General features: G+C 39.4%; 1 protein-coding gene across 1 annotated transcript in view; it reads right to left on the reverse strand.

The window, feature by feature from the left end:
• Positions 1 to 379: 379 nt before the first annotated feature.
• CNN1 (calponin 1) overlaps positions 380 to 17,717 on the reverse strand; it is a 35,224-nt gene continuing 17,886 nt past the window's right edge. The window contains exons 2-7 of the mRNA XM_026679623.2: positions 8,807 to 8,928; positions 7,475 to 7,541; positions 6,287 to 6,424; positions 5,380 to 5,490; positions 3,655 to 3,801; positions 380 to 2,658 (exon numbers count right to left, since the gene is read on the reverse strand). Of these exons, the coding sequence (XP_026535408.1) occupies positions 2,407 to 2,658; positions 3,655 to 3,801; positions 5,380 to 5,490; positions 6,287 to 6,424; positions 7,475 to 7,541; positions 8,807 to 8,928 (837 nt within the window). The 3' untranslated portion in view covers positions 380 to 2,406. The remainder of the gene's footprint in view (positions 2,659 to 3,654; positions 3,802 to 5,379; positions 5,491 to 6,286; positions 6,425 to 7,474; positions 7,542 to 8,806; positions 8,929 to 17,717) is intronic.

Here is a 17,717-nt window from a genome sequence, read left to right on the forward strand (position 1 = left end):
CACATAGAGTGATCATGAGTAACGAAGTAATGGCTTTTGCCTTTAGCACATTCTGCAGTGCTGACTGCTTCCATTAGATAAGAGATGCTTATATAAAAATTCATATATTTGGGGAAACAAATCACTTAGCTGATAGAAGTTTCTGTGGGTTTTTTAATTCTTTTTTAAAAAAATTTTAAAAATTCAATTCAATTCTGTGTGATTGTTTTCTCTTGAAATATCTGAGATCTAAGGGTTACAAAAGACCTGCTTGGAGAACATGGAGAACCACTAAAGTAAATGATCTGACATGTTGTAATAGGAAGGGTTATGTGACATCTTCATTTTGTTTTTAAATAGACATGTCAGAACTATGTGTTAAATCGCATTTAAAACAATATTTTAAAAGCCCTCTTTTTTCTTTTTATTGTGTCACAGTGAAATGAAGTAAATTTTATCAGAACTTTGCAATGAAACATACCTTTTCATGTGTTTTTGTTTTAAGGAAAGTGTGCTTTTAGCTGTTGAGCATACAGAACACTTACAACTGTAGGAAGGATGTGGATTTTTAGGAAGAAAAAGGACAAGTGCTTTCATTGACTCTATTAGCTTTTCAGTAGTATATTTTATGCCATTTTTCCAAATGTTGAATTGGAAAATGAGCAAATATTCCTCTAATTCTAGATGATTACCAGAGAACATGGCAATAGAAAAAAATAGTGAAGCCAGCCATTCCTGAATTAAATATACATATAGATGACAGACACACCAATCCTGAACTACAAGTGCAGGGATTAGATGATAATTGAATAAAATTTATCTGTTAAAAGAAAAAATGTTTTAATATGCATAATTAAAGATTCATGGGAAGCAAAAAGCGAGACCTAGTGTGGTGTTATGTTCTAGGTGTTGGAGTAGAGACACCCAGAAAAGCTCATTCTGGGAGACTTTGAGCCAATTTCTCTTTCTTAGTCCAGGCTATCTCACAATCTACGTTATCATGGCAGAAATTGGAGGAAAGGATGCTTTCCTTGAGTTCCTGGAAGAAAGGCAGAACACAGCTAGATGCACAGGCAACTACTTCTGTGTGAAGTGTATACTTGTTGGGCTTATAACGTGAATTGCACAGTATTGTCTTTATGGTAGATGATTTTTTCTTTATACAAAGCACATGATTATTTACATAAATCAGGAGAAGAATGCTTTAAAAATAATTTTGGTTCCAAGGTATAATCTATGTTCAGTTTTACCTGATTTTCCATGCCTTTAAATTCTTAGATTGTATGCAAATACACAAATGTCTACTATTTACTGCAGATTAAGTATGTACATGGGGATGAATGGAACAAATAAGATCAAAGATACTGTAGACTAATGAGAGGTTAGTAAGGCAAATACAAAGAAACAGTTGTATATCACCAAGACATTCCTATCCATACAAGCAGGTACCTGCTCGTTATATGACTAAACAAAGAATTAAAAAGCATTGGGTTGTTTTGCAATAAAGTTTGTGTTCTTGGGCAAGTAGCTGTTCAGTATCCAGACAGTTTCTGCCTGAAATTGCAGGGGTGCTTGGTTTAACTTTGCATCCCCCTTTCTGCACCAAATGACTTGACACTTTCCAAATGACCTGACATTAGCCACCTACTGATCTTAAGGCATATTTATGTGTATCACTGGCCTAGTGATGTTGTCTGGCTGGTATGTTCAGCTCCTGCAATTACTCTCCACCCATAAACATTTTCCACCATAAGTTTTTGCTTTCCATGAAGTCAGTGGCTGGCTCAGGTTGCCACTGCTCTTGCACAAACTTTGTGTGTTTCAGGAAACAGAAGTGATTGGAGCCTCTGGCAAAGTTAACATATGGAGAACTTGCTATTTTATATCTAAGCAATGTGGCTTGCCCTGAAGCAATTTGTGTAATTAATGAATACAAAATAGAGTGCAGCAGCTAACAATTTTACAGGTTGTACCTTCATTGCCTGCCTCTGCATTGATCCAAAACATTAGCATCAGCTGGCACTGGGAAATGATTGGCAGCTGCTAGGGCTTTTTGAGAAGCTAAGTCAATTGAGAAGCCAAGTTAAAAGGACTCATTCTTTTGTTTCTACTTCTCTCAACCTACTGGTTTTATTATTTGATCTTTCATCCTGAGAGTTTTGAGCCATATTAGTGCATGCTCAAAAGCAGTGACAGTAGTTGATAAGTCAAAGCGTGAAAGATATCAAGGTGAAGCTTTAACACTCAGTGACGGGAAACCTGGCTCAGGCATGTATTAAGGAGTCTTTAGTGAGCTGGTTAGAAATTTAGGGAACTGTCTGAATCTTCTTATATTCCTGGGTTAAAATAAACACATGATGATGGATCTTTTAAGAAGCGCCTTGCAGTGCTGGTGTCTGTATTTTATATCTGTCCCACAACTGACGGCTATTCAGAGTTGTAGAAGTTATGTTGGCTGTGGTTATATTGGTCTTCATCATCTCCAATTAAAGGATAGGAAGGCGTGAGACAATATTTGGAGTCATAGACTTGTCGCGGCAGCCCATACACAGTCATGCCTTGCTGTGAGGCTCCTTTGTTGCTGCCCATTTGCAGGGAGATATTCTGGGTGTCGCAGTGCTCCATGCCAAGGGTGGGCTCAAAGATTTGTCTCTTGGTTCCAGGAGCTGTCATGCCCGCCTGAGGTGGGTGCAAGTAGAGGAAAAAAGGGGAAGAATAGAAAAGTAAAAAGCAGTTACTTGGAGAAAGTGTGAAAAGATTGGAATAACTGATAAATGACCCCCACACATACACACACACATATACCTACCAGTTGGTATTTAGCGTGATTACTAAATCTTTGTGTTGAAGAAAATATGCCACCCAAGAAAAATAATTTGACTCTTTACCTTATAAGATATTTATTTTCTAATTGTTATACCTCAGAATGAAGTAATTGGCTTATCTCAACAATTTCATATCTCAACAATTTCTTTATCTTGATTTTTAAGAGCTAAAAATGGTCTTTTGAGCTTTGAGGTACCTAATTTCTACATTACTCTCAACGGAAATAACAAAATATGAGTTGTTTATGCCAAATATATCTTGAGATAAAGGTGTTTGCCTCTTGAACTTGCTTCAGCTTCAGTTCACATGTTTTCAGAGACAAAAATCCAAAGAATAATGTGCTCCCAAATTAAATGTTGATGTACAAATGGGAACAGGAACTCTGTGTTTGGAAAAATTTGAGGGTTGTTTTCTTGTGAGGCCTAAACATGTTACATAAAAGTGTTCTAGATAATAGTTACCTAGTACTTCAGAGTCAAAGGCTTTGGAGCATGAGCATAGCACCTGTGTGACTTCTTAAAGCAGCTGCACTGCAAGTTGCTGTGTAGTTGCTGCATACAACTTGAAGAGTTGTAAATAGGATTCATGTACCTAATTTGTCTTCAGTGTGAAGTGCCTAGTATTATCTGAGTAAGAATACAGACCTATACAGAAACTAAAAAGCAGGAACTTACTTCTACATGGAAATTACACTATGATAGAAGCAGTGTATCTGTTATTGTACAAGCAGTTGTAGTAATCCTACTAGTCAATAAATTGTTGATTTTCCAGTGGAAGAATGAGGGGAAAAACAGGTAAGAGTATTAAAATCATCTCAGTAACCCATTTTTTTCCATTCACATTTCTTACCTGGCTAGCCCCCTTGTTGGTTCCCATTTGTAGACTGATTGTGGCCTGATCTAGAGGTTGGTCTGCACCCAACTTTGGATCATAGAGGTGTCGACGTGTGCCATATGCTGTCATACCTTGCTGGCTGGCAAACTTGTTGGTGCCCATCTAAGAAGAATGCAGTATTGACAATTAGACTCATCATTCTCTCTTTGCCAAGTTTCTATTTCATATATAGGTTAAAAGCTTCATCTTCATTCTGTCACTTAGACTTTTTCTCCATTTTCTCCCTAGCGATTTATATCATGCAATATCACACAGCCATGACTGGTAACAAAATATTCCATATGAAGGCAGCTTTATGGTGTCACTGGAAATCTCAAGTGAAGAATTGGTCCTTTTCAAGTCTTCTGTTTTCTTTACCTACTCAACAGTGATTTTAATGCAGGAAAACTGAATTCAAAGCACTAATGACATTCCTAGAGGTAATTTTTTCGGGAACAAACTGGCAAAAATCGCATTGGCAAATACACTTAGACAACAAGATGCCAGTTTTAGGGAGTCAGGTATAAAATGGAACTGAGGGCACTTTACCCACAGTCTGCACCATTTCTGATTCTTTTCCAGAATTAAATCTATGCTGCTATCCTTATCCACCAGTTGAGTCTGTTAATTTCTAGCGCAGCTGCAGTGTAAAATACTGATATGTTTCCAGTGATGAAGTTTGGAAGAGTTCGTGAGTGGTCTGTTTTCAGTCTGTTGGCAGAAATTCTCACCATTTGCTTCAGCTGGCATAGCATCAATGACATCTAGAGTGGAGGCCAGGTGGAGTCAGAATGATGAAAATAGCATCACGTTGCAAGCCCACTCTTTTTGTGCATGCATTACAATGTTATATATTTCAAAGTGGTGGAGTCTACAAAACAAAATCACTTTCAATTCTGCAGATACCACTGGTATTCACTTAGCCCTTAAACAGAAGTGACTTGAGAGTTTTCAGGCATATCTTTACAGCAACTGCTCCTATATTTTTGGTGCATATCACAACAACAAAAAATCTACTGATTCCAGTTTACTATGCAGCAAATTGTTTTGATTCCCTGCACACAGTAACTCAGATGAAAAGAGTCCATGTGAATTTGACCAAAATGTATGTTTTCTTCTCTAAGCAGTGGGCTCAAAGCATGCTTCCTGCTGCTTGGAATTGTTTTGTTCCCCCGCCCCGCCCAGCCTTCTGGACGTGTCTATTTTGGAAAAGAAATTGGTCTTCTAACAATATATTTTCTATCCCTGCAATGTAAGATGGGAGAAAGGGAATTTCTGTTGCTTCTCTCCCCCCTGCAATTTTCAGTGTTTTGTTCGTGGTTCTCATCAGCATTTTTTTTACTGCCTAATGCACACCTGGCTGATCCATATGTATGCATTTTGCTGTATTAGTCTGCCATCTAATAAGCTGCGAATAGCAGACACACTGGTTTGGCACCATTTTGTCTCCTCTGCAATTAATTGTTTGGAGGAAGTATTGCCTAGTTCTTGATACTTCAAAGCTGACTGGTGAGAAACGTTTGGGCAGAAGGATGAAAGCACTCGTGTGGAAGTGCCATGGTAATTATGTATTTGGCCACAGTACACATTTGCACAAAGAAACTAATTTTGAAGATATAGCAAGGTATCCTAAATTATTTCCTACAGGCAATGATACAAAATATCTGTATCTTAGGGAAACAGCTGGCTGAAGCCACACACCTGCAGTCCAATGATGTTCCTTCCTTCTTTCAGCTTTTCAGGCAGGAATTTTCGCTGTTGTTTTTCGGCATATTTCACTCCAACATTCACCCTGTTGCCTTTTGTCTTTGCCTGTGTTGTGACAATCAGAAATATTTTCAGATGTTTCCCTCAGGTATTTTGCCAGAATGAGGCAGGTCTGTTTTGCAGTGGAACTGAAGTTTCCCCCTGCCCCAGACCTAGTTATTTCATTTCAAATTGCATCAGAAACCCTGGATTCAGTCTCAGTGTTTAATTCTGCAAATGATTCCCTTGATATATCATCTCTGTGATGTCCAAACTGAGATCTCAGCATCTTCCTTCTAAGTGTGTAAAATTAGGCTGAGCATATATGGACATGCAAAGAGAAAGGGTTCTATGCTTGCTGTTAGTACTTCTGTAATTTGGGGTTTATGGCTAGCGTGTAAAATTCTGGGAAGGAGTCTTGGTAGAAATTAACTGTTTATACCAGGGGTGTCAAGCCCGCAGGCCAGATGCATCATATACTGCCCCTGCCCCCGCTCGGTTTAGCAAAGGGGGAAAAAGTCCCGATACATCACATGATGGCAATGCAAGTTTGATGCCCCTGGTATATACTGGAAAAAAGTTCCTCCTGCCCATCAATATAACTCTTCTCAAGACTTATAGACCAATAAGGGATATTGTAGATCAGAGGCAGTAAAACAGGTATTTTCTTCTAGTAGTGAAGAGTTAGCTATGAGATTGTCATTTTAAATGTAATCTGAGGCCACACTGATCTTGGCCTCCATTCACATTTCAATATGGTGATTGTATTATCCAATATTAGATTATTGGGCTGATATCTATGAAACACTTCCATACTATCATATAAGGTTCACTAAAGAAAAAATGAGCAAAAACAACTTACCATGCTAGCTAAAGCAATCAGGGTTGACTGGACCTGGGTATGGTTTGTATTTTCAAAGAGATCATTTGCTTCAAAACTGTCATGGGGTTTCACTCCATATCTTGTGATAGCCTTAATAAAGTTGCCAATGTTTTCCAGCTGCAAAACAGGATTAAACAATTAATCATTTACAATCACTGAGAATTTTCCAGGAATCTTTACAATGCTTCCTCTAAGAAGTGGATGGTGGAATCTTCTTCCATATGGCATGTAACTGTAATCCCAGCCTGTCTGAAAAGCATTATGGTGGGGAAGACTGATTTAGTACTATCTCAAAGCTCAAGGGGAAAAATTATAGCCACCTGCATAATGCATCACAAGTGCAATAGTGCAAGCGTAAGGACTACACAAGGACTCTTCTACTAATGAGTGGATTCATGATCCAGAAGTGCTTCCTTCACTTTTTACAGTCAGCAAAGATGTAGCAGTTAGATGGGAAAGTAGAAAAAATAATATTATTCTGCCTATTTGGTAATTGCTCTGTCCCTCTAAATATCTACTATCAGAACAGCCACAACATGTACTGCAGGGGTCCCCAAGCCCCAGTTCATGGACCAGCACCAGGCTGCGGTATGCCAGAAACCAGGCCATGCAAACAAGCAAAGCCCCATCCATGGGATGCAGGCAGCATGTGGAAACCCACCCCCCCAAGTCCATGGAAAAAAACTCCACGGAACCAGTCCCTGGTGCCCAAAAGGTTGGGGGGGGGGGCGCACTGATGTACTGCATAGCAGAACTCTGGCAGTAAAAGCTGCTTTTGAGAGGGAGCATTTGGATCAAAGAATCAGGGAAAGGAATTCCTTTCCTCATTGCCCAGTCTTCCTACTCCCAAATACATCAGCCAGTCTTTCTCCCACAATATTTGGTTGCATATTTTTGTTTATTAGGCTTTGAAATAGAATTTCACTATTTATTTCTGTCCAATATATTTGTATTTGTTAATATTTCATTTCTTTAACCTTTTTATTTTAATTGAAACATTCCTCTGTTTGTGTTACCAGTACATTACTGTTTACAGCAAACAGCTGTGTAGTAAAGAGAAAAGCTCAGCTATTTGCTGATGCCATAACCTCTTTCATGTATCTTAGTAAAGGTTTCTTAATAATATAAAGGTAGCACTGGTGTGGATATAGTAAGAGAGAATGGTACCTGATGCCAGTTCTGGGTGGACTCATTCACTTTCCTTACAGATCCAGGTTGGAGTTTGTTGATAAGTCTGAAAGAGATGGGGAGAGGAAAGTTTTATTCCATGGTGTTTATTTCTTCAGCATCAATATAGGATTTCTGTATGTTTACTTTGATGTAAGAATACCATGTAATTCAGAAATGGTAACTTGTATGCTTTTTTCTTTTGAAAAGTTCTCTCTAAACAAAAATACTTGTGTGTGTTTACCCATGGAATGTACTCAAGAAGTGATCAGTCAGAAGAAAATTGTTGTATTGCTTTTCTATCTTCAAAAAAGACCCAGTGCAGCTCAGTAATCTTTAGTTTTAAAAACCAACACATTCACTATAAATTAAATATATTAAGGGTGCAGATTCTCCACGCTCCTAATTATTTGGTGTACAAAAAAAGTAGTGTCTTTATTAGTTTAGGAGGTGTTTTCAGTCATCATTCTTGGTGTGGAGATTGAATGGAATTAAGGGATTAAAATTAAATTAAGGGATGTGGTTCAGTGATACTACAAATACTTTTGAGATTGCTTTGACCATATAGAGTTAGCATTGCAGTCTTATACCTGTGTGTACAAAAATTGGTTATGTTTAAATTGTTTAATATTCATCGTAATAAAAACAAATGCAGTATAATGGTATAATGGTACATCTGCTTTTCTACCTGTTGGCTGAGATGATAAATACAGTTGCCAAATAACCAGGAAATGTTTAAGTCTATGTCTAAGCTACCAAAAGCAATGTGTTTCAATCCTGTCTTAAATGTAAAGCATCCTTGAGTTATTCCATTACTTGGGATTGGGGGAACATATTTAGGGATCAAAACTTTGAATACAGGGAATACATCAGATTTCTTTATTTCCTTTTAAAGTAATTTTAGTAGGTATTTTGGGTATTAAATCTTGTTTGGTTATCCAAGGTTTCTTTTCAAATTATCTATAATAAGTCATTCACTATCTTTGGCATTGATGGATGTTTAGCATAGGATGAACTGTAAATCTAAATAAAAATGTTCCTCAAAAATCATGTACGGGGTTTTCTTTAAAAAGGAGATATTTCTCCCCCCTTCCCCATACATTATATCTAAAAATACTCATCTAGAAAAAGATAGTCATTAAAAATTTAATTTGAATGAAAATAGCTAACGCTGTGAAGCCAGAGGAAAGTGTGCAAACATTTTCTTTTCTTAATAAGTTAAGCACAAGTCCTTTGTCAGCTAACTAATGCTAGTCTAAACTAGCACTAAGCCTTCTTTGTCCACCCTCAGTATTTGGGGAACAAGCCTCCCCTCCTTCTATATTGTCTTACTCGCACAGGATGACTCCATTTTTCAGACTTTCCATGAAGTTGTCTCCAATACGCTTCCCTGTTGCTTCCTCAATCCATTGTCGCAGTTCAAGTTCCCGCTGGGGATCATATTTCTGTGCTAGCTGCAGAAAGAAATAATGCATTTTGGAATATTTAACCAAAGAGTAAACGAAGATTCATTCACAAGCATGATGTAATGCCTTTTCTTTCATGGAATTTATTACTTCTGAGAATTACATACAAGAATTTAAAAGAGTGTAATTAATACTATAATAATTATAGTCCAGAACTGTTCATATTACAAATGAGGAAACAGAAAATACATGCAAAGAAGTAATAGATTGATATTGGATTGTATTTAAGCTTAAATGTAGTAGCATACTTATTTCAAGAAGAGAAGTGTATCTGGTTAATCTAAGACAGGAACATAAAATACCCTTTGAAATAATAAAGCTGTTTAATGTATTACACATCAGAATAACAAGAACCATCACAACAAAAAACATATTCATTTAAAAGCTAGATTTTATCAAGGCTTGGCTCCAGATGTAAACATGAAAAAGGGAATACCATATCTGGATGTTTGTAAAGAAAACATTTTATAGCTTATTGTCTAGTGAATTCTTGGTAAATGTCATGTCATCCAATGGGCATCTGTAGTAGACCTTAATAACTGGCTACTGTATATAAGATAATGTATCCAGCAGACATTCAAGACCTAGATGGGTAAAACTTTATGTCACCATGGATACCTGGAATATAAGGGAACTTAAGGGAACCCTGACATCAACTGGGAGACAAACTCTGCACCAAGTGGAAGATCAAACAGGTGCCTGACAAACCTAGCAGACAAAGTTGTCTCCCAAAAGGACAAAGAGAAGAGAACTAGGGGATCGGTCATATTGGGCTTAATTCCCACTAACAGAGATGAAATGATAGAAGGTGTTAAAGCTACAGGAACCTTGGGGGAGAGTGATCATGCAATATTAGAATTCAACATTATGCAAACACAAGCAAGAGAACAAAGTCTTTGACTTTTTAAAATAGTTAATTGCAAGACATTTAGAGTTTGGGAAGGATTCCATGGATGAGAATCCTCAAGAGGAAAACAATTCAAGAACCTTGGGGAATTTGGAAAAGAATCGGAAATTTTGAAACACCGGCAGCATCCCACCACTGTCTCTGAAAACATCAAGGGAAGGAAATGGAAGTAATCTGGGGAAAGTGGACAGATGACTCTGAAGTGGCCAAGGAGTGGGTGGATCGTGTGTGTGTGGACTTTCCTAAATTCCTAAGTGCGCGAGTGAAAGAGGAAGAAAAGAGCGAGCGAAGGAAGAGGGTGCCTTCGCCTTCTCCACTTCCTCACCCGGTCTCTGCTCCCCCCCCACCCCCCGAATTCTTGACGGGCATCGGGAACGGAATGGGGAAGGAAGGAGACCGAAGTGGCTGGGAAATGAGGGCAATCCACAGTCACCCATAGATTGATAAACCGGGGTGGGGGTGGGAGTCATTTGCAGCGTCCTGCCCCGCCGCTGGTGAGCCAGGGCCAGGGAATTCTTGATACTTCTCCAGGAATGGCGGGGAGGGGGGTAAAAGGGTGCCGCAACGAAGATTTGGGGTCGAGTGAGAGGGGCAGACGGGGATAATCCATCCCAGCACTCTTGTTTTGTTTAAGGGGATCCTTCGGGAGAGAGAATAACGGCTTGATATACCGGTCGAATGTGTCGTATGTGTTGTGTCTCCTTTGCAGAAGGGGGTGGGGGGTGAGGAGTCTTGTTCCGATCAGTGCGTAGCACAGGGGGTGGGAGGAGAGAGAGAGAGAGGACGCCTCTTGATTCCCGTGCATGCCTTTTCACTAAGCGTAAACGGGTGTGTTTTGTGGGTAGGTGACGGGGAGTAGAGCTCTTCCTGAATCTTCTCACTGCCCTGAAAATACGCAGCGATCGCCCTATTTTTCACCGGCCAGGTTGTGTGTGTATTTGCTGACAACTTTCAAATTGCGTTCTTCTCCCTTGAGAAGAGCTCTGCTCCCCACCACACGCTGATTGGAACAAGCCCCATCCGCCCCCTCTCTCCCAGCACCCCAAATCTTTATTGCGGCTCCCTGGCATTCCTGGGGAAGCGATTAGCTCCGTTTCAAAGCGTCCCCTTTGCAAGCAAACAAAGCTTTTGTGTCTCCCTCTGGACTGAAGTGCGCAGCAGAGCCAGGCGGAGGCGGAGGCGATCCCAACCTTTCGACTTGCCTGCGGCCACGCTGACCAGATACCTGCATGGGGCGTCGGGATCACCTGTCTCCCCCATGGCTCTGCCTCCGCCTGCTGCCGGTGCCGAGTACAGAGAAGAGCAATAAATATGACTAGGGAACTGGAGGCTAAACATATAAACACACAAAGAAGAGTTGCTGGAATTGGGTATGTCTAGTTTAATGAAAAGAAGGACTAAACATGATAGCAGTGTTCCAATATTTGAGGGGCTGCCACAAAGAGGCGGTCAACTTCTAGGCACCTGAAGGCAGCACCAGAAGCAACGGATGGAAACTAATCAAGGAGAGAAGCAACCTAGAACTAAATTTCCTGACAGAGCAATTAATCAGTGGAACAACTTGCCTCCAGAAGTCGGACTAGAAGATCTCCAAGGTCCCTTCCAACTCTGTTATTCTATTCTATAGCTCAGCAGTGCATTAGCAGGCAGTGCTTCTCTTTCAGAGAATTTTACAATAGATTGCTCCTCTTCAGCGTTCTAGCTATGATACTGCATTTTCCAGACCAATCTCAGAAGCAGGCCATGTGTGCACATGGAAAGAAATGTATCTTCAATGTAGCCAGTAAGGCTCTGCACCCTCCAGAAATAATTTGAATGATTTTTTTTCAGACCTTATACAAGCGTGCCACTTCTCATTCATTCATCAGAGCAGTCCATCTTTTATTTTTCCAGGCATCTGCATGAGCCTGAAATAAAGTAGCAATTGCCTTAAGAATTAAATAGATTTTTAATGGGATTGGTATTTTTTTCCAGGAACTGGCAAAAGATGGGCTGTTTTAAGGAATAGTTGCACCTTTGTGGAGCCCAAAGCATTTATTCCAAGCTTTACTGAAGAATGCACTGCATTAGTAGCTTTGCTACTCTCTTGTCCAGGACCAGCCACAACCATGAGTGATGAGAGCTGGAAAAAGGTTGTCCTTGCTAGGAAGCCAGCGTGCCTCAGTAGCTTTCAAAGCTTTGAATCTGCAACATCATGGGATCTTCCCTAATTCCCAGCCAAGAATCTGCCGGAATTCAATTTACAGGTTTTTTTCCTCTAGGCAACAGTGCACACACTTGCCAGACTTTAATGATATGAATAGAGCTGATCAGAATGCTGATTTAGTCATGATTTCCAGCTCTGAGGATTTCAGTTCTTGGATCCAATCCAAAGTTTTAAAATTACTGCTGACAAGGTCAAAAGATAAGGCATTTCTCTCTCTCAAATCTCACCACCACCATATGTTAAGTACAGTTATTTATGCACTCTAAAAATTAAAAGCTAGTAGTAATTACTACAATGGGTAAATGTATAAGGCAAGACTAAATAAAACATCTAACATAATTTTAAAACTACTCCATCAAAGTAAAGTTCACTTTGTTGGTAAAAATGTAGGTGTTGGACTTTACATTGGAAATAACACTTTGTGAAGGACAGAGATTTAATAAATCACAGATATCTTATCCTGGCTTTAAAAAACACTCCATTTTGCACTGGGTTTGAAGTTTGTATATTGGGGAGCAAAAAATATTTTATTGATTTGAAAAAAAAGGAAGGGCAAAATAGACACAGAATAAGATCTTGCCTTATTTTACACACCTTGTCTTACCTTCTCTCTGTGTCACAATTTCTCCCCTCCTCCTTCCCTTCCTCTCTCCCTCCCTCTTTCTCATATCACTAAAAAGACATATTTTGTCACTGAGTGAATTCCTAACCAACATAAATGCATGTAGAAGATATGTTGGCAAATCTCTATGGCAATGGAAACCTATTTTATTCATAGAAAATAGCATGTGTGTAAGTTCTAAGTCACTCCATACTAGATAGTCAGTCTTCCAAATTTGTGTTTCTATGTATACACTTATCCCATACAATAATCTTAAGAATTTTTCTGTATTGCCTGATTTTAATAATTTAGTACAATAATCTGTCTGGGACTAGGAAAGAGTTTCCAATGTTGGTTGGTTTATAGATAGTGTATACATGTACTGCTAGTTTTATTAGTTTGCTAGCTATTGAACCCATAGTTCAATATTGCTATCTTAGCTAAGTTTCTTGTTTCATATCCTACTCTGGATGTCAGCAAAGGTGTGTTCCAGGACAAAAGGACCTGCAGTATAAATAATGTGGAAGATATGTTTTCCATAAACATTTCTCTTTATTGCTCCAGATAGTGGCTGTTTCAAAGAAATAAACTGTGGAAAGGAAATAAACCATGAAGGCTGAATTTCTTATATCCTTTCTGACTAAAAAGGCAAGCAGCACTGGTATATTTAATTTTATTCCATTATTCTGCTTGTGTTGTCTAAGTTGGTCTGAAAAAATCATATGTTTTGCCTGCAAGATCACCTTGTAATTATTCATGATTTGGATAATTTTCCTTATTTAAAAATACAGATTGCTGCAGTACATTTAAGAATTTTTTCTCATCATAGGCTGCACTGACGTTCTTTTTGATGATTTTTCAAGGAGTGGTGTTTGAAAAGCAAGATGGCCACATTTATCATTGGGAAGATTGATGCATCCATTGTGCTGTTATTGTGGGAGGAAAATGGCAGGTAGAGAATCATGCTGTCAAAATATCATTTTTGCTGCCAGACTGAAATTCTGATAGTAGTCAAATTCCATATAGACTTTTATATAGCTTCAGTAATGATCCTTGAGAATCCAAAGTTTCATCAGTCTTGAAAGTTTAATCAGATGTGGGACTAATATTCCCAGTGGTTTTTTTTTAAAATGCCACTGGGAAAAGCAATATTGGTGCTAGTCAGCCACTTCATATGGAAGTGTACTACCAAGCCAGGTCCTGGCCTTCCTTCTAAGGTTTTTGCAGCCCCTCAAAGCAGCTGAAGTGGTAGTTTGATGGGTGTTCTGGGAACAGGCTGCTTGAGTGATAGGATAGCTCTGAAGAGTTGGTGATCTTGTCAAAAAAATAAAAATAAATCCAAAACAGTATTTCAGTTTTGTGAAAGTATTCTGCCAGTTGAAAATGTCAGGTGACAGAATAATCAAGATTAGGCACCTTCATAAATAGTGTTTCTCCTCATTATTGCTAAAAATAAACTTTTCTCAGGAAAGATGCTGGAGCAAAGATGCTGCTATTTCAGGAAGATGGTGAGCATGTTTCACACACACACAAAATCTCTTCTTTCAAGATGAGGCTCCCAAGAAGGGCTCATGGAAGAAAAACTTCCTTGAGCATCTTCTAAGGTCTGAAACAACAGCACAGGTAGAAGTATGGAACAAATGAAACATCACTTGAAGCAAAGAAAATGTAGCCTGTAGGTATGTTTGGCAATTAAATTATTAAAAGCTTTTTACCAAATAACTTATTGATTGTTCAGATCAATATGTAGCATTAAACTCACCCAGTCTCTAATTCTATTCCCAATTTCTTGTTGTGAGAAACACTCTCTGCTGACATTACTCCTGTATCTTTTATGAACAGTTTGCCACATTTAATGGGACAAAATGTTTTTGGTGGACATGGAGGCAAATAGAAAAAAGTGTTAACTTGTTTAGCTTAAAAAAGTCAAAGGTTCACTTGAATCAACTTTGAATCCTGCTGACTGCAACACTGCAGTTTTCTTGGCAGTTTTATGGAAGTGGTTTGCTTGCTACTGTTTCCTTCTCAGATGTTTTTCTCAGTTTAGGGAACTGCCTGGGTATTCCCAGTTGATCTCCCATCCAAATACTAATCAGAACCAGCCTTGTTTAGCTTTGTAATACCAGCCAAGGTTAGCTAGGAGTTGTGGCTAAAAGCAAAACCACACAGCCATGACCAAGAAAACTTGAACACTTGATTTGTTATCTACTTTTTCATTTGTTAGGACTTTACTTATTAAAATGAGTGGCAAGAGCCTTCTGAACTTCTAGGCATCCTCATCAACTTTTCTTAGGTTCCATATTATTTCAAAATCCTCTCTCTTTGTCTTTGTCAATATCGGACAATGCCATTTGTCCCCTTGTTGCTTTTGTGAAATTTAGATCTCGCGCTATCATCTCCCTTTATCTCAGCCACATGTTCCCAGGGTGCATATCTTCAGAACACACACATGGACTCAAAGCAAAATGCAGCAGGTGAAGCATCTAAAGCAGGTGAGTCAAACTCAATTTCACTGAGGGCTGCATCAGGCCTGTGGGTGACCTCAGGATGTCAGGTGGGTATGGCCAACGGAGGGGGTGTGGCCAGCTTGACGTCACTCATGGCATAGCCAACTGGGTGGGTGTGGCCAGCTTGATGCCACTCCCCAAACTGCTGACATGTTTCCTCTTTACACTGGGTAGACCAGGCCGAAGCCATGCTAGCCCGATGCTTCCTCTTCGCATTGAGATTGGGCTGAAGTGATGCAGGCCAGCCCCTTACATTTTCCAGGACGGCCCTGCGGGCCAGATCCAACCACATTGTGGGCTGGATCCGACCACATCTGATCTAGAGAGCCACTCTTCATGAGGCCACTTTGGGACCCGTTTCTCTAGTAAGGGATAGTTTTACCCCACAAATGAATTGTCCAGATGATACAGTAAATGGGAGACCTCAAAGAGTGCTTAGCTCAAAAGTTTCCTCATAGCTTGACTTGATCCACAGTTTTCACCGTACACCAGCTACCCTACAATCCCAATGGGATTACAATATTCCCTGTAGGAGAATAGTTGTTTTCCTGCACTACATATACTAAATCCCATTGTGAGCTATGATTCTTTTTTTTTTTCCTGGCAAGGATTGCAACTTACAACACTTTTGATAAGTGACACAGGGATTCAAGTAAATCAGATCCAACTTACTGCCTCTTTGATAGGCTGATTTCCATGCTATACTTTTTTGTCCACATTTTTCATTTTTAAAAACTGGACAAAAAGTAATTAGCTTGTTTTGGCATGTGGGGAAATGACATTTATTCACGTTAAGTTGCTCAAAAAAATTTCCTTCACATTTTCACAAAGAACATCTTCCACACTTACAACCCTGTGGAGTCCTCTTAAAGAGGCTGCTTCTCTTCTGTCACACTTTCAAAATTGTACTTCTGAGAACATTGGCTATTCTTCCCGTAATAGAAAGGAAGGAAATGCCAAGAGCTCTATTATGCATTGTGCATTTACAAAAGTGAACAAGATTATTTTGAGGGAAAGCGTTGTGATTCGCCAGCAGCAGGTGCAGACGACTGACGTCTCGGAGAGTGAGGACTCAGATGAGGGGCCTGCATGTGATGCAGGGATGGGGCCAGGACCATCAGGGAGTGGAATGCTGCCTTCAGAAATTGTGGACGTTGGCAGCAGTGATGAAGAAATTCCCGAGTCACCTGTGCCCAGCGCACATGCGTGCAGAGCTGCTCAAAGTAAAGAGCAGCTGCAGCAGCACAGGTGACTTGGGAGTAAGGCTGCAAGGTAATGGCCCCTCCCTCAAGAGATAAAAGCCAGCTGAGAAACTGGAGTTCTTTGCAGGAAGCAAATAAGTTTTTGCACTCAAGCCTTGTCGACATTTGGAATATCTTGGTTGGTGTTTGGAGACTCTTTGTGTTTGAAATATTTCTTGGTAACTTTATCTAGGATTCTTGGCAGCCTTACACAACCTTGGCAAGGCTCGTTCTTATGGAATTTGTAAAGAATAATTAAAAGGTTTTTCTGTTACCTCTGTTTCATGTTTGTTTCCTTGGAACAAGGTTTGGGTCAGAACAGAAAGATACACACTAAAGAGATCTTTTTCCTGCAAGTATTAATCTCCCCTCAAGCTTGATGGGAATGAAATCCCCCAAACCTACTCCAAGGAGGATTCATAATATGGTTTATTTCACTGATATAATTGCATGATGTTTCACAAATCTATTCCTGGTTGTCATCAGTCAATGTATTTCCTATGATTGTTTTTATTTAGTTTGATCTTCTTGGACCTTCTGTCCTTCTACATACACTTCAGAAATGGAATGTTTACAGATTTAAATGCATGCCAATATAAGTCTGTCATAATAAGAAAAAATGGCAACCTTTCATTTATGCAAAGAGATGGATAAAATTAGAATGGAGTCTGGTCTGCATATCCCTTGAACTGAGGTGAGAGAATGAACTTTTGCCATTTTATGCTTCTGAACATTCTGTTATGATAAAACAAATAAACAAGACTTCTTATCTATCTAGAAGGGAACAGATTGAGATTGCTCTCCCCCAACCCAAACAAAGTCTTTTTTTAAAAAAAGCCAAGGAATTTAAAGACAGATAAAAAGAAGCATTTGAATGTGACATCTCCTATCTTCAAGCTGAAGTAGCATTGGATAAAAGCAAGTGTTGATTCAAGGGTGGATGATACCCCCAGGCTACACTGATGATGCCACCTCTCACCAATGTGCATTTTTGGAATGACTTGGAAGGAGAGGCAGCATTGGTGCCTCCTAAGCTTTGGTGCCTTAGGTCAGTGCCTATTTAGCCTTGATTAAAGCCAGCCCTGGATAAGAGCAGAGCAACACTGTTTTTTGTTGTTATTGTTGTTGTTTTTGTTTCTGCCTCATTACTATGTCTTGGAAAGAACAATACAGCAAGCCTGTCAGATCCGTGTAGCCTATAAAGATCAAACTACAAGAGGTGTAGTTTTTCCCATACTCTTTAAGGACCTTTTAAGTATCTGCTGGCAGTTGATCCGCATCAGATTTTAACCACCAGAAAAGAGATTATTTCTCT

This window comes from Notechis scutatus, chromosome 2 (assembly GCF_049901735.1).
Source record: "Notechis scutatus isolate UNSWTSFEM ecotype Mainland chromosome 2, rNotScu1.2, whole genome shotgun sequence".
Lineage (NCBI taxonomy): Eukaryota > Metazoa > Chordata > Lepidosauria > Squamata > Elapidae > Notechis > Notechis scutatus.